Below are 21600 nucleotides of genomic sequence, written 5' to 3'. Positions count from 1 at the left end.
CAGTGCCATCAAACGCTCATCGTATGTTAACCCATTCATTCTTGGGATAATTCTCGTAAAGCTCCTCTGGACCCTCTCCAACACCAGCACATCCTCCCTCAGATATGGGGCCCAAAACTGCTCACAATGCTCCAAATGTGGTCTGTCCAGTGCCTTATGAAGCTTCAGCATTACATCCTTTCCGATCAACTTTAATTCATAAAACAAGATCGTCAAAAAAAATGGGCGTAATTGAACAAAATTAAACATGTTGTCAAAATTGAAACAGATATTGAATGAAATAATATTATTTTGCCACATTGAATATGCACATTTATGAAGCAAATTGCAACATTAAACAAATGTTTTGTTTATGCTTACAATCAATACTGAATGTCTTTATGCTTTATTCCGAAGTGAATTATTTGACCTGAATAATTTACACTGATATAATGTAACAAAAGATAGGATGAATATAAATTCTGAATATTTGTGCACCAGGCTGTAGTTCTTACAGCGATATGAATACATATCTATATTTTTATTCCAATTTTCCAGGTGATGATTGCAGCATTTGCAGTTTCAGGATATGCAACAACATATTACAGAGCCACATTTAAGCCCTTTAACCCAGTCCTTGGAGAGACATATGAATGTATTCGAGAAGATAAAGGATTCAGGTTCTTTGCAGAGCAGGTGTGGTTCATAATTTAATCCATTGCTATATTAATCCTTATTAGTTTCACGAGAAAAAAAAAAGTTTTGAACCCAGCTGCTCAACTTTGTTATCAATTCATCATCGATTTTCAATTACAGGGTAAAAATGGAGAACAGTTATTGAGAACTTTCTCCACAAATTTGAAATTGAATATATCAATGTTTTAAGATGTAAACAAATCATGAATGAAACATTAAATAATCTTGTCTGCTGATACTGAGCATTTTCAATACATTAACACACTCTAGGTAAGTTTATGATGTTGTATTAAATGCACAGAGCAAAAATTCATCTACATCAAAAACAAAATTAGCAATCAAACCAAGAGATTTAGATCAGGTTTAGCAGCCACAGTTAGTTGGAGTACCCTATTGTCAATGATTATTACTGTTGCCTCTCTTTAAGATTTAGCTCTGGACTGCTGAATGAACAATGTTATGGTGCAGACAGGAAACATTTTGGGGGTTTGAGTTTGCTTGATGATGTTATTCAATACTACTTTTCATTAGCCGTGTTGCTGATGTTATGAAGGAGACTGATAAAATGGTGATTGTTGGGTTAAATTTACTCTGTCTTTTGTAGATAGGACGTGCGTGAACAATTTTCGGTGTTATAGGGTCAGCGTCATTGAGCACGGAAACAGGCCCTTGACTCATCCATGCCCATCCAAGATGCTCCATCAGAGCTAGTCCCACTAATCTGCATTTGGCCATATCCCTCGAAACCTTTCCTATCAATGTACCTGTTCAAATACCTTTTAAATGTTGTTATAGTACCTGCCTCAACTACCTCCTCTGGCAGCTCATTCCATACACCCAACACCCTCTGCGTGATAAATCTTTCCCTCTCACCTTAAGTCTATGACAGCAGGTTCTTGATTTCCCCTATCCTGGGAAAGCAACTCATTGCATTCACCCTATCTTTTCCAAGTAGTGTTCTTGGATAGATGCAATAGATGTACTGAATATTTTACTATAGGAAGCCAAATGGTGTGCAGGTCTTGGGTGCAGTGCAGATTGCTGCACATTGAACCACTCACTCACAGCTCAGTCGCCCATTGTGCGAGGTAGGTTGACATCAGTGGTAGTGGATATGCGGGGCATTTTACTTCTATCCATGAGATGTTGTGTTTTGTACTGCTTGTGGATGTGGCCTTCATAACTTCTTTAGTTCAAGGAGCAGAATTAGGGCCATAGGGCTATTTAGCTCATCGTCCACTTCGCCCATCAATCATGGCTGACCTATCCTTGCCCCTCAACCCCATTCTCCTGCCTTCTCCCCTTAACCCCTGACACCCATACTAATTATGGGTATCAGACTGCTTGGAGTCTATAGTTCAGGGACTCGGCAACGGACCTGAATGAATACGCCACAGTGGTTACAGACTTCATAAGGAAATGTGTGGAGGACAGCGTTCCAACAAAAATCTTCTGAATGTTTTCTAACCAGAAGCCTTGGATGAACCATGAGTTCCACATTCTTCTGAAGACCAGGACTGGGCATTCAGGTCTGGCGATGCAGAGGTCTATAAGAAGTCCAAATTCGACTTTGGTAGGGCCATCAAAAGGGACTTCCTCTAAGCTGGAGGATGAGACGGATGTTCGGCAACTGTGGCAGGGCTTGAATGACATGACCTCCTACAAGGCGAAATCAGGAGGCAGCTCAAATGACAGCGAAGCATCACTCCCTGACGAGCTCAATGCGTTCTACGGCTCCTGGGCCTGGCCAAGCTGGCCATCCGCGAGTCACAGCGCCAGGGGGAAGAGGGCTCTGCTTGAGCCAGCTGCCTGTCCCTTTTCCGGGGTTACGTCCGCGCCCAGGTGGTACTGGAGAGGGATTATGCGCTGTCCACAGGCACCCTGGGGGATTTCCGAGTTCATTGGGCAACGAGGGGAGTTGTGTGTATCCTGGACAAGGAATGTAATATAGTTGTTTAGTAGTTTACTTGGTATATTTGTTTTGTCTTGTACTATAGTGGTGCGATCTGTTTTGTTTTATTGTGTTGTAAATACTATTTTAATGTTTGAATAAATATTTTTGATTTAAAAAAAAATAAAAAATAAAAAATTGGTTACCAAGCTCACGGAACTGGGCCTCTGCGCATCCCTCTGCAATTGGATCCTCGACTTCCTCATCCACAGACCACAGTCTGTTCGAATTGGTGGAAATACCTCATCCTCAGACACCACTGTTGTTGGACGAATCACAGATGGGGATGAGTCAGAGTATAGAAGTGAAGTCGACCGACTGACCAAATGATGTCAGCACAACAACCTGGCTCTCAACATCAGTAAGACCAAGGAACTGATTGTGGACTTTGGTAGGGGAAGGATGACAATCACAATCACAATCCTGTTCACAGCAATGGGACGATGGTGGAGAGGGTCAATAACTGGTCAAATCCCAGGGCGTGCATATTTCTGAAGATCTTTCCTGGACCCAGCACACCGATGCAATTATAAAGAAGGCACATCAGCAATTGTACTTCCTGAGAAGATTACGGAGATTCGGCATGTCGAAGAGGATTCTCCTAAACTTCTACAGGTGCACGGTAGAGAGCATTCTGACTGGTTGCATCGTGGCCTGGTTCGGCAACTTGAACGTCCAGGAGCGGAAAAGACTACAAAAAGTTGTGACCACTGCCCAGTCCATCACCGGCTTTGACCTCCTCACCGTCGAAGAGATCACTCTTAGTCGCTGCCTCAAAAAGGCAGCCAAAATCATCAAGGACTCACACCATCCTGGCCACACACTCATCTCACCATTGCCATCAGGAAGAAGGTACAGGAGTCTGAAAACTGTAACGTCCAGGTTCAGGAACAGCTTCTTCCCTACAGCCATCAGGCTATTAAACACAACAATGAATAAGTTCTTCCCCTGTTATGTACAATGTTTACATATTCACATATTCTGTTGTGCTGCAGCAAGTAAGAATTTAATTGTCCCATCCAGGACATATGACAATAAAACACTCTTGTCTTAATTAAGAATCTGTCAATCTCTGCCTTAAAAATATCCATTGACGGCCTCCACAACCATCTGTGGCAATACATTCACCACAATCTGACTAAAGAAATTCCTCCTCATCTCCATTCTTAAGGTACGTCCTTGTATTCTGAGGCTTTGGCCTCTGGTCGTGGACTCTCCAACTAGTGGCAACATCCTCTCCACATCCACTCTATCCAGGCCTTTCATTATTCAAAAGGCCTTGTGCTGTGCAAGTCGTAGGTTAGTGCTTCATTCATATTTGCAATTTACTTCCATCCCTGCTCTTCCTTTATAGCTGCTTGTCAACCACCTGTCAAGTACTAACTGAATTCCCCCTCAATTATTTCATGATCCAAGCTCCAAACCATGGCCACTCTTGAACAGACTCCACCCCCAGCTGCCCTGCTCACCCCAATTCCAATCCCCAGCCCTCCCCCCCCCCCCCCTCGTTCTTGCCAGGTCTTGAAATAAATGTTGGTATTTTGTGCAGTGCCCCTTTGCATTTCTAATAAGATGTAATTTTCTAAGTGTGGCTTTCTATCGGAGCTATTTTTGCCAGCGTCATAAAGATGTGAACAGTGAGGATGAAGCTGAGCAGTTTGCTGCTTCATGTCTATTTGTACTCCATACTACAATGCGTATTCAGTGACCATGCGATGTGCGGCCAGTGACTGTGTAAACAAAAGGCACTATATTTACTCGGTTGGTCTGCTGAGCAGGTCAAATTACTTGCAAGCCTAACCCCAGACGCACAAAACAGATTCTATTTCAAACCCAGTCATGGTATTACCAAGTAGATGGAAAAAAAATTCAAGTGTGATCTTGAAAGCTGCTTTGCAAAATGCAGCATCCCCACTAATGCCTGTGAATGCCATGCCCATGACTGCTTTAAGTTGAGAAGGAGAAATCAGGCTGACGCTACCAAACCCTATTTCACGTGTTAGCATCCATAGAACAATCTTCTTCTTGCAAATGAAACATAAACCAAAGGAATAGTTAGATCTCAAGCTGGGTGTTGAGTAGCCAGATTGTTGTCTCTGCATCAATGAACAATGCAACACAGGAACAGAGCCTTCGGCCCATAATGTCTGTGCCAAACAAAAAGGCAGCCAGCATCATCAAGGACTAACACCATCCTGGCCATTTCACTCCTGCCATCGGGAAGAAGTTATAGGAGTCTGAAAACTGTAATGTCCAGGTTCTCAAGTCCTTGTTTACAATAGTGGCATTTAAGTGACTATTACAAAGACACATGGATATCCAGGGAATGGAGGGATAGGGATCATGTGCAGGCGGAGGATATTAACTTGGTGTCAAGAGTGTTTTATTGTCATATGTTCCGAAATGGAGCAATGAATTTCTTCCCAGCAACCATTAGGCTATGGAACACTACAAACACCCAACTAAACTCTAACTGCAAACTGCCTGGCTTGCATTAGGAACTTTGGGCCTTGTTTTGTTTACACGTTTATATCAGTTTAAAAAAACAAACTAGATCAAGTGCAGATCCATTGCGTCTGCTCCCCCAACCCTACCCGTACCCATTCCCTACCCGTATCCCCCACGGGAGGCGTGGTCCTCCCACTCAAGCCATTCCCGAACGTAAGATTCCGGCACTCCCCTGCCTCCCTGAGCAGTGGGCTTTAAAAACATTCTAATTTCACTTCCCCTGCGTGTTGCAATAGCTATTCGCCGTTCCCCTCCTGTGAGGTGAAAAGTTCAGAGTGTTCCTGTGTCGTCACTGCTAGCTGATTCATTGTGACATCATCAGTTGAAGCTAGTCGTTTGATTAAAAAAAAAATTTAATCAGTAAAAGGTCGAGAAATACAGCATAAAATGTTCAGTGAAAGCGATCTCTGCCTAGAGGGGAAAAATGTGAATCATAATATGTAAAATTCTTCTTAAAGTTGGCATTTGTAATAAAACCTTAATCGCAAATAACGACAATTTTAGGACGAAATCTTCAGTGAAGCTGATCACTGTTAGCCGAGCCATTGTGACGTTATCTGTGAAAGCTGGTCGTGTTAATTTCAAAGTCAATTGATGTTTTTAAACTTCATTAATGTCAAGAAATAAAGCATAAATGCTCAGATAAGGTGATCTCGGCCTAGAGGGGAAATATGTGAATCGGAATGTGTAAAAATGTTATCGTTACTGTGTAGTGTTTTTGCGAAGATGTATAGACAACCACATATATATATGTACACACACACACACACACACACACACACACACACACACACACACACACACACACACACACACACACACACACACACACACACACACACACACACACACAAGATCAGAGTTTTAATAAGTACTAGACCAAGTGCAGACCTGTTGGGTCTGCTCCCCCAACGCACCCGTTCCCTACCCGTAACCCCCACGGAGGCGTGGTCCTCCAACTCAAGCAGTTCCAGAGTTTTAATAAGTATATGATATGATATTGAACTTATTTTGTTTGCCAATTATGTATTGAGTACTGGGTTTACATACCTGTTGTACTGCTGCTGCTGCAGGTAATATTTCATTGTTCAGTTTTGGGACATGTGACAATAAAACACTCTTGACGCCAAGTTAACATCCTCTGCCTGCATGAGATCCCTATCCCTCCATTCCCTGGATACCCATGTACCTATGTAAAAGTCTCTTAAATGCCACTAATGTAAACAAGGATTTAAGTATTGGCAGACTGAATTCACCTCCTCCAAACTACCTTTGTTACCTCCTCATTTATGTTGCTCCTGCCTCATCTGTGTAAAATCTGTGGGTCCTGCATTGGCCTCACAGGTTGCCTCAGAACTGAAGTGGAACAATATTTTAAGTGTCACTATAAATTTTGCAGTTACATATTCCGTCTTCAATTTTGAGAGAACTGGTCATGGAGACGGAATATGTAACTGCAAAATTTATAGTGACACTTAAAATATTGTTAGCATTCGATGCCTTAAATAAGTACGTATTTGAAAGAATTGATTTCCCTGACAGTTGCGTATTTCCTTTAATGAATGTTGTTCAAAAAAAGTAAATGTACGTCTTTGCCCTTGTCACTTTTTCACTATTCTTATTTTTCAGGTCAGCCACCATCCACCCATTTCTGCCTGTCATTGTGAATCAAAGAAATTTGTGTTTTGGCAAGGTATGTACAATGTAACATTGATTTAAACATAAACAGACAAGAAGACTTCACTTTCTACCCTGTTAATTGGGATCTTAAATGGAATAGATGTAATTTCTGTGCAGGTGATTTAAATTGTATTGGGTTGCTGAAAAAATTCCTGAGTTTTCATTCAAGTCTTTTTCTTCCAGTTTTTGTTTCATTATCAATATGGGCTCACAACTATTTTTTAACCTATTCTATAATGTAATAACAAAGAACTGTAGATGCTGGTTTATACTAAAGCTGGACACAAAATGCTGGAATAACTCAGCGAGTTCGGCAGCATCTCTAGAGAAAATGGGTAGGTGATCTTTTTGGTCCCTTCTGAAATGTCACCTGTCCATTTTCTCCAGAGATGCTGCCTAACTGGCCGATTTACTCCAGCATGTTGTGTTCATCTTTGCTAACCTATTCAATGCTGGTGTCCACAGGCATTTTAGTATTTCTAGCATAGTTGTCATATTTAACACTAATTATCACAGTGGTGGAGCTGCTTCCTCACAACATAGGAGACCGAGGTTCAACCCTGAACTCCGATGCCGTGTGTGTGGAGTTTGCACGTTCTCCCTGTGACGGTGTAAGTTCCCTCCCAGTGCTCCGGTTTCCTCGCATCCCAAGACATGCAGGTTTGTAGGTTAATTGGCCTCCGTAAATTGCCTCTAGTGCGTAGGGAGTGGATGTGAAAGTGAGAAAACAGAAATAGTGTGAACACGTGATCGATGGTCGGTGGGCTGAAGGGTCAGTTTCCATGCTGTATCTTTCCATTCAATCAATTTAATCTACCCAACTGCTTTTATGTAAAGGTTTGGTCACAAATGGCTTATTTTGTCTCATGTAAAATTAATATACAGTAAGCATCCATGAGAAAGAACATGCTTTTAATTCTTATGTTTTCAAACTTTTAGATGTCAGATGGAAGAATAAATTTTGGGGCAAATCCATGGAAATACTTCCAGTGGGAAGAGTGAATGTCATGCTACCTAAGTGAGTTTTTGGTGTAAATGATTTATTATGTAACAATGTAGCAAATTACTTGATAACATTTATGCTTCCCACTCAAAACATTAGTGTTAAACTATTTTTTACGGGTGATATGTTGAAACTGATGGGGAGGTGGGGGGGAGGGGAGGGGGGGAGGGGGAACGATGGGTAGATGGAAAGCGATGGTGCTGACATTTGTAGGAAGCAGGGGATGGTTATTAGTTTAATGATTATTAGTGTGCTTTTAGTAAAAGTATCCTCCCTCACAACATTCGATGATAAATGTTTCTTGTTGCAAACATTTCCTCCTCTAATCTGGGAGGTGCCTGGCACATGAAATATCACTGTCAGAGCCACCTTCATAGTTGTGATGAATAAAGTTAGGACTGGATTGTGTTTAATTTAATCAGTGGCAGCACAATTGAGTGCAGAGGTCTGAAAATCTACTCCTCCCTGCATATGACCTCCTGCTGAGAATTCCCCTACTTCTTTCTCCTTTATTGCAGTAAGTTGTCCTTCTCTCTACTCCCCTCTTGCTCATTCTTCACTCATGTTTCATGCAAGGAGAACGTCAACTATGCACACATGCACTGAATTTCTGGGTAAAGTCTTTAAGCAGCTGCCGTACCACTTCTCGTCAGCAACGGGACTAAGCAGCCGCAGCAGCAGCAGCAACCTTGCGTAATCATCCACCAACTAACTTTACAATTCACGAGCCAAGGTGACATCCTGCAGCTGAACAGTGTTGTGAGGTTGACGAGTGTGAAACTCCAAAATGGTGGCCACACCACCACAATCTTAGTGTTTTTACATTTGCTGATTTTGTAATTTGTCCACAGATATTGTTAACGACTTGAGATCTATTAACAATACTACTTCGTAAATGTGTACATCTGCTCCACTGGAATCATTTTAAAATACAAAAGGCTTTCAGAACATTCTGTAGAAACAAGGAACTGCAGATGCCGGTTAATACACAAAAGGACACAAAGTGCTGGAGTAACACAGCAGGTCAGGCAGCATCACTGAAGAGTGTGGATAGGTGAAGTTTCGGGTCACCTAATGGCCTGAAACATCATTCATCCATGCTCTCCAGCGATGCTGCCTGACCTACTGAGTTACTTCAGCACTTTGTGCCCTTTTCCAATACATTTTGATTACATAACTCACTTTGTCCCTTGATGGTTTTGATCTGTTCCTAAAATTGGATGCAGTGACTTTTTTAAAACATTAATTTTAATTGGAACTTTATTGATACAGGTAGAGTGTTCTCAAATTTTGCACCCTCTCCTTGATTTGTGCCTTTGGTCAATACCTTCCTCTCTCACAAGAGTGAACAGGAAGCCACCTGTACATCGTTTACTTGCCTCTCTATAACCGGGTGATAGAGAATGCTCAGTATTACATCCTTCTGTAACCAGGAGATACTGAGCAGGCACAACTAGATGTTATAGTGTATTAAGAATTACCGTAACCTGCTGAGCACAAGGGAAATGCTTATTTCTTATACTGCTAACTGTTGAATACAGTACTCTTTGCTAAATAGAGAATAATTCTTTGACATTTTAGATATGGAGATCAGTTTGAATGGAATAAAGTTACCACCTGCATACATAACATTCTTAGCGGTCAACGATGGATAGAGCACTATGGAGAAATTACCATTAGGAACACAAAAAACAACTCATGCATTTGTAAACTAAGCTTCATTAAGGTAATTATCGATACTTCTACATTTATATTCAAAAGGCAATTTATATTAAAATACAATTTTGTTACCTAAGAGAATGCTTCTTGAATGTCTTTTAATCATATCTATTCAACATGGAACCAATGTGAGGTAATTTTGAATTTGTGGAATATAGTGTGGAGTCTGGATCATATATGATGAAGGATTTGCTTGATCTTAGCCTTGTGTGTGGCTGCAATAAACTATTATTTGCTTGCTCTACATGCAATGGGTGCTCTATTGGAATATAATGAAATAGGAAAAGGCTAATTAAAATGGATTAGAGCCACTGTTACTGTGTTTTCTATTAATGATTTTGTCTGTAACATTCCCTGCTTAATCTATAAGGCTTTACCTTTGCATTAATATACATTTTTATCATTGATAACAGATTTCTCAAAATTGCACATGATGTGATTTGAAACGGTAGATTAAGATTGGGCATTTTTGTCTTTATCATAGACCATTAACTGAGAAATATTTTTGGAAAATGACTGGTATTTAGCACATTTCTTCTTAATTAAAAAGAAAATTGGCTTATTTCAGAAATTACCCAGAGTAGAGGAATCGAAAACCAGATATAAGGGTTTAAGGTGAGTGGGGAAAGATTTAAGAGGAACCTGAGGGGCAGCTTTTTCACACAAAGGGTGTTGGGTATATGGAATGAGTTGCCAGAGAAGGTAGTTGAGGCACTATCACCACATTTAAAAGACATTTGGACAGGTATATGGGCAGGAAAGGTTTAGATGTGATAATGGGTAAACACGGGCTGGTGGGATTGGTTTAGATGGGGCATCTTGGTTGGCGTGGGCAAGTTGGGCCGAAGGGCCTGTTTTCATGCTGTATGATGCTAAAAAAAAAGGACAATTAAATGAATCGGCATAGAATTACCAATTATCCTTTTGTTTGCAAAGGGAAATTACTGGAGTTCAAATGTAAATGAGGTCCAAGGATTTGTGATGGATCAGGAGGGGAAAGTGGTGCGGCGGATGTTTGGCAAGTGGCATGAAGGCCTGTACTGTGGCGTTCCACCTTCTGCCAAATGCATATGGAGACCTGGTGAGTTCACTGAGTCATGTCAGATTATTTTTTTTACAATTCTGCCTGGAGGAGCAACTGATGATACATACTTGACATTTGGAGTGTAAAGACTGCGGTTTATTTTCTTCATGTTATCTGCAGCTTATTACCATTTGCATTGTGTTTGTCATTCTCCTGTATTGATTAAATTTCTACTCCAGCCACTTTGACTAAGTGATTTACGTCACTTTGTGAGGTAAATCAGTTGTGTTTTACATGGAAGTAAATTGGTGACCAAAAATCGCATCATTTAACATTTCAGTAAGTGGTAATGGAAAACTAAAAGGCACAAAATGGGCAGCACATTTAGTGGCACAGCAGCAGAGTTGCTGCCATAGACCCGGGTTCGATCCCGACTATGGGTGCTGTTTGTACAGAGTTTGTACATTCTCCCCGTCACTGCGTGGGTTTTCTCCAGGTGCTCGTTTCCTCTCACACTCCAAAGACGTACAGGTTTTGAGGTTAATTGGCTTCGGTAAAATTGTAAATTGTCTCTAGTGTGTAGGCTAGTGCTAGTATATGATCGCTGGTCAGTGCGAACGCGGTGGGCTGAAGGGCATGTTTCCGCACCGTATTTCAAAAACATCCATTCAACATAACAGGGAAATTCTAACCTAATCTAACCAGTGTAAATAGGTCAGGTTTTGAGTGCACGCCTATTTTTTTAAAATACATTTAGTTTTAAGCACCCTTTTGAAGGGAAACTAAAATCTTGTCAGAGATTTTAAAATTACCCCTGATATTTCTGTGGCTGCCTTTGGGGACAAATGAACATTATTTCGGTTTAAAATGATTCTAATATTATTACTGCTACAAGCCATTCCACTTCCAGAGATTCTGTCGGAAAATACATTTTTGAAAATTGCAGATAATTTTACATCTTGAATTGCACTCCTGTTGTATTAGGTGTGGTGAATTGGTGAATTACATAAATCCACTAAAAACTAACAGCAAATGTATCTTCTCAATCCCTGCCAATGTATCTGCCCTGTGCATATATTCAATGCATTCCCTCTTATAAGCAGATTTATCTTCACTTCACTTGTGCTTTATGATACCAAGTGATTTTGAGTATCCTGTTCTTCTTTCAACAGTGAGGAAAAGAAGAGGCATGTCGGGGTATGACATGCTGTAGTTGCAGTGGACTGATGTGAAGCCAAGTTTATAGGCAGCGTTCAGTTCATGAGTGTATTGTAGAAGTATTATGTATAGCAGTGACCTGTCCTATTGACTGAAACACATGCTTACCTGGTAGAATGTGAGGGGGAACTTGAAACAACCAATGAATAAGCAAGTGGGAAAACATGCAACTACAATCTTAAGTGGGGCTTTCTGAGCCTATTGATGCAAATCCCTGACTGTCTTAAACTGGAATGACGCTGTCCACCGGAAAAGTATTGTGCCCATCTGGATAAAAACGTTTGCTTTTCCAGATAAACACTTGAACCCACCGGGATAAATGCCTTTGCCAAGCCTGTATAATAGATGGAAATGTAATGGTTAGAAATGGGAACAACCAGCGCTCGCTCGTTAAAGTTTTACGATTACGACATGGCAGTTAAAATAAATCTAAGTAGTTTACTGGACCATTTGAACTCTTCATAAGCCAAGCTTATCGTGTACTGTGAATATTCTGTTCAGATTGTAAATTCTGTTTTATCAGTTCACATAGTGAGCAGCACAGTGGAGCAATTGTAGAACTGTTGCCTCACAGCACCAGAGTCCCGAGTTCGATCCTGACCTCGGGTGCTGTCTGTGTGGAGTTTGCACGTTCTCCCTGTGACCTTGTTTTTCCAGGGTGCTCTGGTTTCCTCACACATTCCAAAGATGTGTGGGTTTCTAGGTTAAGTGGCTCCTGTAAATTGCCCCTAGTGTGTAGGATGCGAGGCTTGGGATAACATAAAATAAGTGTACAAGTGATTGATGGCGTGGACTCGGTGGGCCGAAGGACCTATTTCCATGCTGTATCTCTAAACTCTAAACTAAACTGTAGCTTTTTCATGCATGACTCTGGTAACTATAAATCATTAGTCAGGCCGTATTTGGGAAAACTATATGTAGTTCATATTATCAGGAGGTTGTGAGTGGCTGTGTGACGGGATTTGGTGCAGATTCACTAGGATGAGTGTATCAGCGATGAGAAGAGACTGATTAGGCTGGGTTAGTTTTCAATAGACAATAGGTGCAGAAGTAGGCCATTCGGCCCTTCGAGCCAGCACCGCCATTCAATGTGATCATGGTTGATCATCCACAATCAGTACCCTGTTCCTGCCTTCTCCCCATATCCCCTAACTCCGCTATCTTTAAGAGCCCTATCTAGCTCTCTCTTGAAAGTATCCAGAGAACCGGCCTCCACCGCCCTCTGAGGCAGAGAATTCCACAGACTCACAACTCTCTATGAGAAAAAGTGTTTCCTCGTCTCCGTTCTAAATGGCTTACCCCTCATTCTTAAACTGTTAAACCCATTTCCTTGAAGCAGAGAGGGTGGAGAGCATCTTGATAAAGGATTACAAGATTATTAGGGGTATAGATTGGGTAAAAACATTTCGCTAAAAGTAGTGTCTACAACCAGTGGGTTTATGGTTAAGGTGATTAATAGAAGGGATTTAAGGAATTTTGTTTTTCACCCAGAGGGTTGTTGAAATCTGGGACACACTGGAAGCTGCGGGTTGATCTTATAAAGGTGTATAATGCTGAGGGGAATAGATAGGGTGAATACACAGTGTCTTTTACCTACACTAGGAGAATCAAGAACCAAAGGACAGGTTTAAGGAGATGAAGATTTAAGGTGAAGATTTCATAAAAACCAGAGGAGATTTTTTTTTCCACTCAAAGGGTGGTGGGTATATGGAACAAGCTGCCAGAGGAAGTAGTTGAGGGAGGGACTTGAACAATGTAAAATATATTTGGACTGATATGTGGATAGAAAAGGTTTAGACAGTTATGGGCCAAATACAGGCAGGTGGGACTAGTGTAGATGAGGCATTTGGTTCAGCAGGGGCAAATGCTGCATGGTTCAATGTGATGGAGCAGGTACTATCACAACAGTTAAGAAGCATTTAGATGAACATTGGAAATACTAAGGCTTCGAGGGTATGGGCTGTGTACTGCGAAGTGGGGTTAGGTTTTGGCCTGAATGGCATGGACAATGTGCCGAGGAGTCTGTTACAACACTGCACAAACCTGTAACTCTAGTACTCTGCAAACCAACTGTGAAAAGTTAAGATATTTAACTTCTAACAGCATTTAAAGTTAGGCAATGCATATTAATTAATTCAACAAAACAATGAACGACTAACTGCAAATGATCCTGAAGAAGCAAATTGTCTAGAATTTGATTAACAACAATATAAAACTGCTATTAATAAACCTTAGACTCTGAGGTTTTCTTGATTCAGAGCAACATAGTAAACAGTGGCAATAAAAGGGAGAGCAGTTGGAGGAAGCATCAGTGCAGGACAATGGACAGTCGGCATTTCACATCTAGTAAATATGGAATTGCATAAATATTTAGCTTTTCGTGATCTTGTTGCAGTAACAATGGTTTGAGCCCTGTGCATTTGTTTGCATGTCAATAAAGAGTTAGTTTAGTGTATATGCTGCATATAACAATATATTTTATATAACATTATATTCTGCATTCTGTTTATATCCTCTTTTGCTCTACCTGTTATACTCACCTCTAGTATGATCTGTTTGGATTAAGTTCAAAACAAAGGTTTTAATTGTGTCTTGATACATGTGACAATAATAAAGCAATGCCAATATGCATCTTAACTCCACAGGCTCCATGCCAACAAACAGTGACATATATTATGGTTTTACAAGATTTGCCATCGAGCTGAATGAATTGGATCCAGTAATGAAGGAGTTCCTCCCACCTACTGACGTGAGATTTAGACTAGATCAGAGGTAAAAAGAACTAATTGTCTAATTTCTATATAGAATTTTGAATTTGCCTTGGTGGATGTTGACTCCATGTTCAGAAAGTTGTACTTGGAGTGATTAACACAGTCTATCCAATGATAGAAATGGAAATGTTGACTGTCAGTAAGTTTATTATAGATAGACACAAAATGCTGGAGTAACTCAGCGGGACAGGCAGCATCTCTGGAGAGAAGGAATGGGTGACGTTTCAGGTCGAGAGCCGTCTTCAGACCCGAAACATCACCCATTCCTTCTCTCCAGAGATGCTGCCTGTCCCGCTGAGTTACTCCAGCATTTTGTGTCTATCTTCAGTTTAGACCAGCATCTGCAGTTCCTTCCTACACAGTAAGTTTATTATGTTGTGTTAGGTTCAAAGACTGATTCAGCTAATTTTCATACACATTCTGGTGATTACTGTTTGCAGAAGCAATATAAATGTCAGTGATGGAACTGGAGGTTAAGAGAACAGCTCTACACTAGACAGATCGACTAATCCTGATTTCTACTGTCCAGAGATTTGAAACTTCAACATAGTGGCTGGGGAAAAGAGTCATGAATATTAGGGCGGCAGTGGCGCAGCTGGTAAAGCTGCTGCCTCACAACGCCAGAGACACAGATTCAATCCTGACCTTGGGTGCTGTCTGTTTGGAGTTTGCACGTTCTCCCTGTGGCCACGTGGGTTTCCTCTGGGTGCTTCGGTTTCCTCCCACAGCACTAAGACATGCAGGTATATAGGTTACTTGACCTCTGTAAATTGCCCGTAGTGTGCAGGAAGTGGATGCGAAAGTGGGATAATATACTAGTGTGTGAATGGATGATCAATGGTCAGTGTGGACTCCGTGGCCTGTTTCCATGCTGTATCGCTAAAACTAAACATGTATATCAAGAGCAGGAAAGGACACAAAGGGCTGGAGTAATTCAGTGGGTCAGGGTCACTGGAGAAGATGGATAGGTGACGTTTTGTATTGGGAGCCTTCTCCAGACTGATTGTGAGGGGGGTAAAAAAAATGCTAGAAGAGCTGAACAAATCATGGCGTGTAATAGGTGAACATAGGCAAGCGTGATGGGCAGATGGTTGGACAAACGCTAAGATAAAAAAAACAGGTGTGGGACAAAAGGATTGAAGAATTACGAATTTTGAAGCCAGAGGAAGGAAGCGGGGAGAAATGGGTGCGAGTGCAGGTGTGGTGGGGGTGGAAAGAGAGAGGGACATAGAAGAGAAGGGGATGGGAGGTTGTTAGAGGTTACCTAATTCATTGTTCATACTGCCGAGTTGTAAGCTGCCCAAGAGGAATATGGGGTGCTGTTCCTCCAGTTTGTGTGTGACCTGGGGTGGGAGATTGCAACCTTCACGTGGTCCGCCCTGTTTCGACGAATGCAATCAACCCGGTGTGCACAGTCAAGTAAGATCAAATAGAACAAGTTGTCCTACAACTTTAGGCTGTGCACGCCATACGCAAGAAGAAGAAGAAGTGTGTGACCTCACTCTGACAATGGAGGAAGCCCTGGACAGTAAGGTCAGAATGAGAATGGGAAGGGGAGTTAAAATAGTTAGCAACTGGGAGATCTGATAGGCCTTGGCAGATCCAGCGCAAGTGTTAGGGGAAGTGGTCGCCGAGTCTTCCTTGGTCTAGCTGATGTACAGGCTACGTCGGAAACACTAGATGAGGTTAGAGATGCATGTGAAGCAGACGTGAGTTAGAGATTCACATGCACCTCCTCTACGGAATTTAAAACGTTAAAGACAAGTTTATTTGATCTGGTCTTGCCTATTGGTGACTTTGAACTCACTAATAAGGTTGGCCTGTACCTGCATCTTAAGTCTTTGTACAATTATTGATGGACGATAAATGTCCATCAATAATTTCCACTGTTATTTATGTCTAGTTATGAATAAGTTTACAAACAAAAACAAATCCTAATTACAAAATTAGATGCACTGCGTGGGAAAGGAAGGTTTTTCTTTCTGTCTCCTCCATTTGTGGTGTTATGCACCAACGTATTCACAAAATATTAAGGAAATGTGAACTAATTTGGTTTAAAAAATAACCTATCAAATATTTATCTTCCGAGGCAATACTTGGGCTTGCATGTTTTTTCTCATCAGATACTTAGAAGAAGGAAATATCCAAGCCGCTGCTTCTGAGAAGCGCAGAATAGAAGAACTGCAAAGAGTGCGGAGAAGATTAATAGAGGAAAACAATACCATTTATCAGCCTCGCTTTTTTAAGTGAGTGATTCAGTTTGTTTGTCTCATGTTATATGTACTACCTGCTGCTTTTAAGTAAACTAGTTATTGTAGGAACAGACAGTAGTTACTGCATGAATTGTCAACCAGATTGAGTAGTTTACAGATAAAGGATATCTTTAAAGCAGAGATTGATATGTTTTTGATTGGGGAAAGATGTCAAAGGTTCCAGGAAAAAGGCAGGTAATGGGGTTGAGAAGCAAAAATAGATCAGCCATGGCAGAATAGTCTAAATGGGCCGAATAGCCTAATTCTGCACCTATATTTTATGGTCTTACAGATGCATTGACAAATGTACTTTTTGTTTTTTGCAGGAAAGTTTCTGAAAGTAATCAAAGAGAATCCTGGATGAGCATTGGAAACTACTGGGAACTGCGAAAGGAGCCAGGGTTTAGTAAATTAGAAAGCTTAACACTCTGGTAATTTGAAGAAGTAAAAATAACATTCTTCACAAGAAAACAATAACTATGCATAAGTTATTATTGCTATTTTAATTCCTACTGCGTTCCTGTGGTTTAGCTGGTCATACGCGGAGGTGCGCCTATTTAATAACGGGCATAATTATAAATAGGTCATGACCCAAACACTGCTGGTTTAAAATATTGTTTTCCACTAAAGCTGTGAATTTTTGGTAAATCAAAAGTTTAATTTAAAGTGAATGCACAAGAATAGGGATGGCTGTTTGACAGTCATATATTTATTAAAATAATATAATCTTAATGAAACATTAATAATTATCATGGCTTTTTGCAAGTGGTTTCATCGTTCATTTTCATGCCTTAAGAACAGTGAACATATTTTTTGTTCTGAAGATCTACTGAAACTCAACTCATTTTCAAATTGAATAATTTATCATATCAAAGGTTTATGCCTGGAGTACAAAAACATACACTAGTGTGTTTAAACATAATGATTAAGTATGTCACATTCGGCCTTTGCAGCTTTTCAGGCAACCTTTATTTTCAATTGGTTTTCCATTTGTGTCAACTTTTTAAAGTTACCGTACAATATTTTTTTCAATAATATTTAATCACTGATTAATGTGTTCATAAAGTCCGGCTATCTATTAACATCAGTCTTGAAAGTGCAAATAAGAAGCTTTGTTCACAAGTAATGCATACAAGTACATGAAGTATATGGAGTTTCCTGTCAGCAGACATTTGTTAGCTTATTTAGTCTGCTGGGTGTAAGCAATGGTACTGTGCAATAAAAACCTGCTATTGAATGCCGTGTTAATGGAGATATTAATTTAAATGGAAGTTATGCATAGAAACAAATCCACAGTAGCAGTAAGTGGAGTAGGACAAGATGTTCCTGAGTAAGGCTTTCCACACAGGCTCAGTGCCTGTATTTTCCATCCTCCTGAATGCACCATTTGCAGTTCAGCAAAGCCTCGAGTGGTGTAATGGGGTGACGAAAGCAGGCCAGAATACTGCTCACTCAGAAATCTCCTCTGAATGTGCCCTTGAAGGCCAGTAAACACCTCCCCCCCCCCCCCCCTTTAAAAAAAAAGTAAAATCAACTAAAGCACTCTAAAAATATAATTTACCTTTTTTGTCCCCCCCCCTGCAGTCCTTCAATCCCACTCAAATGAATGGGGTTACAGATCCTGCACTGGGGCGTGTCGAGCACAAGATACAAGAACAGATTCCCAACAAACTTCAACAAATGGGGAAATCCCAAACAATAAGTCGAGGCGTTCCAAATCTTGCAGTTCTTTGCAGCAGTTCCACACAGATACCGAGAAAAATCGGAGTCAGTGTTTCCGAGCACCCAGATATTCTCAGCTATTTCAGAATTCATATAATGGTAATCAAGCTGAAGGTGTTCTTAATGCCTCATACTTGCCAAATTTATTTAAAATAATTTCCAGATAGCTGTTCATTTGATGTAGCCGTTAGCATTTAACTAGTCAATTATTATAGTTATATAATATATAGTTATTCTCTATATACATACAGCCTGATTTTAAGTAAAATGAATGAATATGGCCATTTAAGTGCTGAAAATTTGCACACAGCTGTTATTTTTTAAGTATTTCTGACCCTGCGCAGCCAGCTAGCAGATTAATAATTTAACATAATCTTTACACAATAATACAATTAATGCTCAGAATGATCCTCTTCCTGAAGAAAATGTATCAAAAGATCATAAGGCAATTTATAAACGTTGTCTATTTTGATTATTAATCCATGGAATTGTTAATTTTTTTTAAATCAGCTGCTGTGACAAGTAAATGGATTGATGTAGTTTACTTTGATTTAAAAACAATTGTTTCTTACATTGCTTCTACTTAGCAACAGTTGACAACTGAAAATGTTGTTTCCAGAGTAGTGTAGGCATCAGCCAAATGCTGGTCCCATAATTTTTGGTTCTTTATCTTCTAAGGAACATTGAATATGATCTTTTATTTTCAAGTTTGTCTTTTCATTTGCTCAAGATTTTCTCCGGTTGCTTCACCAAGAATAAGCATTTTATTTTAGAATTCTGGCATGATGAAAATAAAAAATATATACTTTTTGTGTGAAAATAATATAACTCACACTCTACTGAATTGAACAGATGCATTTAGAGATTGCTAATCACAGAGATGAACCATAAAACCATATATAAAGTGCATATAAACTTTTAAAAGAGTTGACTTTTCTAAAATTATTTCCATTTAGAAAATCTTAAATCTTAAAACATTGCACTATAACTTTATCTATGTTTACACCATGTATGGATTTCAATTCTTCAAAAGTATTTTCAAATAAATGCATCCAGTAGTTAGAAAATGTAAATACTATTAGGTTTTACCATACTTCCGCTATGAAAGCTTTTAAAAAATATTCTGAAAATCGTTTAGCCTTGCATTGTGCTAATTTTGAACGATACTCATAAGAGTATTACTGTGTTAATATTACCCGTCTTTCTTTATGAATAATGTCTTTATTTTAATACATCAATTATGTTGTCTTTTTCTTTTGAAATAATTTAATTTGAAATTTAAATTCATCTTCAAACTCTTACTTGTCATAAATGGCTTAACTTAATCAACTAAATAGTAATATTATTTTTTAAACCACATTCATCTTGTGTGGATTTTTGATGATTAACTTTTATGAACAGTAATTCTACTTGTGTGCCTTAAGGTTCATTTGCTGAAAAATTAAATCTATTGAAGTGTAGTCCTTAGGCCAGAAAAGGGGATATCAATGTAGAGTACTGCGTTTTAATTAATGCTGGTTCAGATTTAGAAACTACTTTTCTTTAGTTTTTCAAAATAAAATCCCTTCCCCTGGAATACATACATTCCCCTGGAATTGGTTAACATTTTACCTGACAGCAACTATGTAACAGAATAAAAAAAAATTGTGATGCAATTAGATATCAGTGCAAGGAAGCAGATTACTGAAACACATTTTGCATAGTTACAGATCTGCAAATTACATTTGTTTTATTATAGTGTTAGATTTTCAAACAACTTAAATATTTGCTCCCTGTGACCCACTTTAATGTGCTCTTCTGCACCCTATCCCAAGCTGCAATTCATTTTTGTGAATTAAGGAGCATTAAAAGGGAAGTACCTTTCATACTAAAGCATCGGGCTTTGCAGAACAAAGTGATCAACTTTGTTAGCTGTACTATATATTTCAACAGGTGTATACCTTTCTGTATGTTCAGGCTGTGCCTGACTTAAATAGATGACAATGAATTTTAATATGTTTGTGTAGAGGATTTCACACAGCTGTGTTCATTGCAATGTAAATTAAGTTGCATGTGCAAATCTAAGTTAGCCTGCTAATGAATTTTACAAATGCCTTACCAAAAGGTCTGGAGTCATAATTTATTGTCTGGTAAAACAAAATAAATCTGACTAAACCTGAAAATGACACTTAAACTGAAGTGCATATTTATAAGTCCTGAAGAAGTGCAATTGTTAACTCATACATATAGATATATTCTGCACACTGCTGCTATGTGCTTGTTCTAATAAAACTGTATGGCACCATTTGAGCTATCGATCATTTCCTCTTCAGCCTTAACTTGTCCTCTCCAGTTAATGAGAAATAGCACATTCGTTTGTACCTTGTTTTGGGAAAAGCAGACTACATTCAAAATAGTACGAGTTCAGCATAAGGAGGTATAGAATCATTTAGCCTCGAATCCTATCTTACTAATTATGATCTTACTAATTTTCTTTTTGCAATGAAGACTTAATTCCGTTTGGTTTTATAAATCATACGTTTCTTCAGCAGGATTACATTGGATCGTAGTGCATTTTACAGCAAATTAATTGAAATGTATTTATTGAGGCACTGTTCATTTGTTAGATTCACAATTCTTGTATACATGAATCAGAAATTGAAATTTAATTCTTGATTGCTATAACTAATGTTATATTTTTAATTAGGCAGCTGTTCAATGCATGTCAATATTGAAGTATAAAACCAGTCATGTGAGCTTGTGTGCTTCTGAATTAGACACTTTGAAATATAAACATTGGGATAGATCACCGGGTTTCAATATTCAATTTTGTCCCAAGTAATTTATGATTTGCTGTAACTTGTTTTACAGAGGGATAGGGTAAATGCAGTTTTTTACTCAGTGGAAATAAAGAAAGTGGACATAGGTTTAAGGTAAGAAGGGTAAGATTTAATAGGAACCCGAGGGGCAACTTTTTTACACGGGTGGTAGGTATATGGAATGTGCTGGTGGGGGAAGTAGTTTGGGCATGTACATGGATAAGTTTAGAGGGATATGGGCCAAATGCAGGCAGGTCAGACTAACATAGATGGGGCATT

General features: G+C 39.5%; 1 protein-coding gene across 2 annotated transcripts in view; it reads left to right on the top strand.

Moving 5' to 3' along the window:
* Window positions 1-20807, top strand: part of osbpl6 (oxysterol binding protein like 6) — a 110291-nt gene extending 89484 nt beyond the window's left edge. For both annotated transcript variants that reach the window (XM_033023861.1, XM_033023862.1), the window contains exons 15-22: window positions 538-675; window positions 6764-6827; window positions 7754-7832; window positions 9399-9543; window positions 10473-10617; window positions 14424-14550; window positions 16673-16795; window positions 17128-20807. In XM_033023861.1, coding sequence (XP_032879752.1) covers window positions 538-675; window positions 6764-6827; window positions 7754-7832; window positions 9399-9543; window positions 10473-10617; window positions 14424-14550; window positions 16673-16795; window positions 17128-17236 — 930 coding nt within the window. In that variant the 3' untranslated portion in view covers window positions 17237-20807. The remainder of the gene's footprint in view (window positions 1-537; window positions 676-6763; window positions 6828-7753; window positions 7833-9398; window positions 9544-10472; window positions 10618-14423; window positions 14551-16672; window positions 16796-17127) is intronic.
* The last annotated feature ends 793 nt before the right edge of the window (window positions 20808-21600 follow it).

The sequence above is a fragment of the Amblyraja radiata genome, chromosome 7 (assembly GCF_010909765.2).
Source record: "Amblyraja radiata isolate CabotCenter1 chromosome 7, sAmbRad1.1.pri, whole genome shotgun sequence".
Classification (NCBI taxonomy): Eukaryota; Metazoa; Chordata; class Chondrichthyes; order Rajiformes; family Rajidae; genus Amblyraja; species Amblyraja radiata.
Note: the sequence above shows the minus strand (reverse complement) of the source record. Positions and strands in the feature narration are given on the sequence as shown.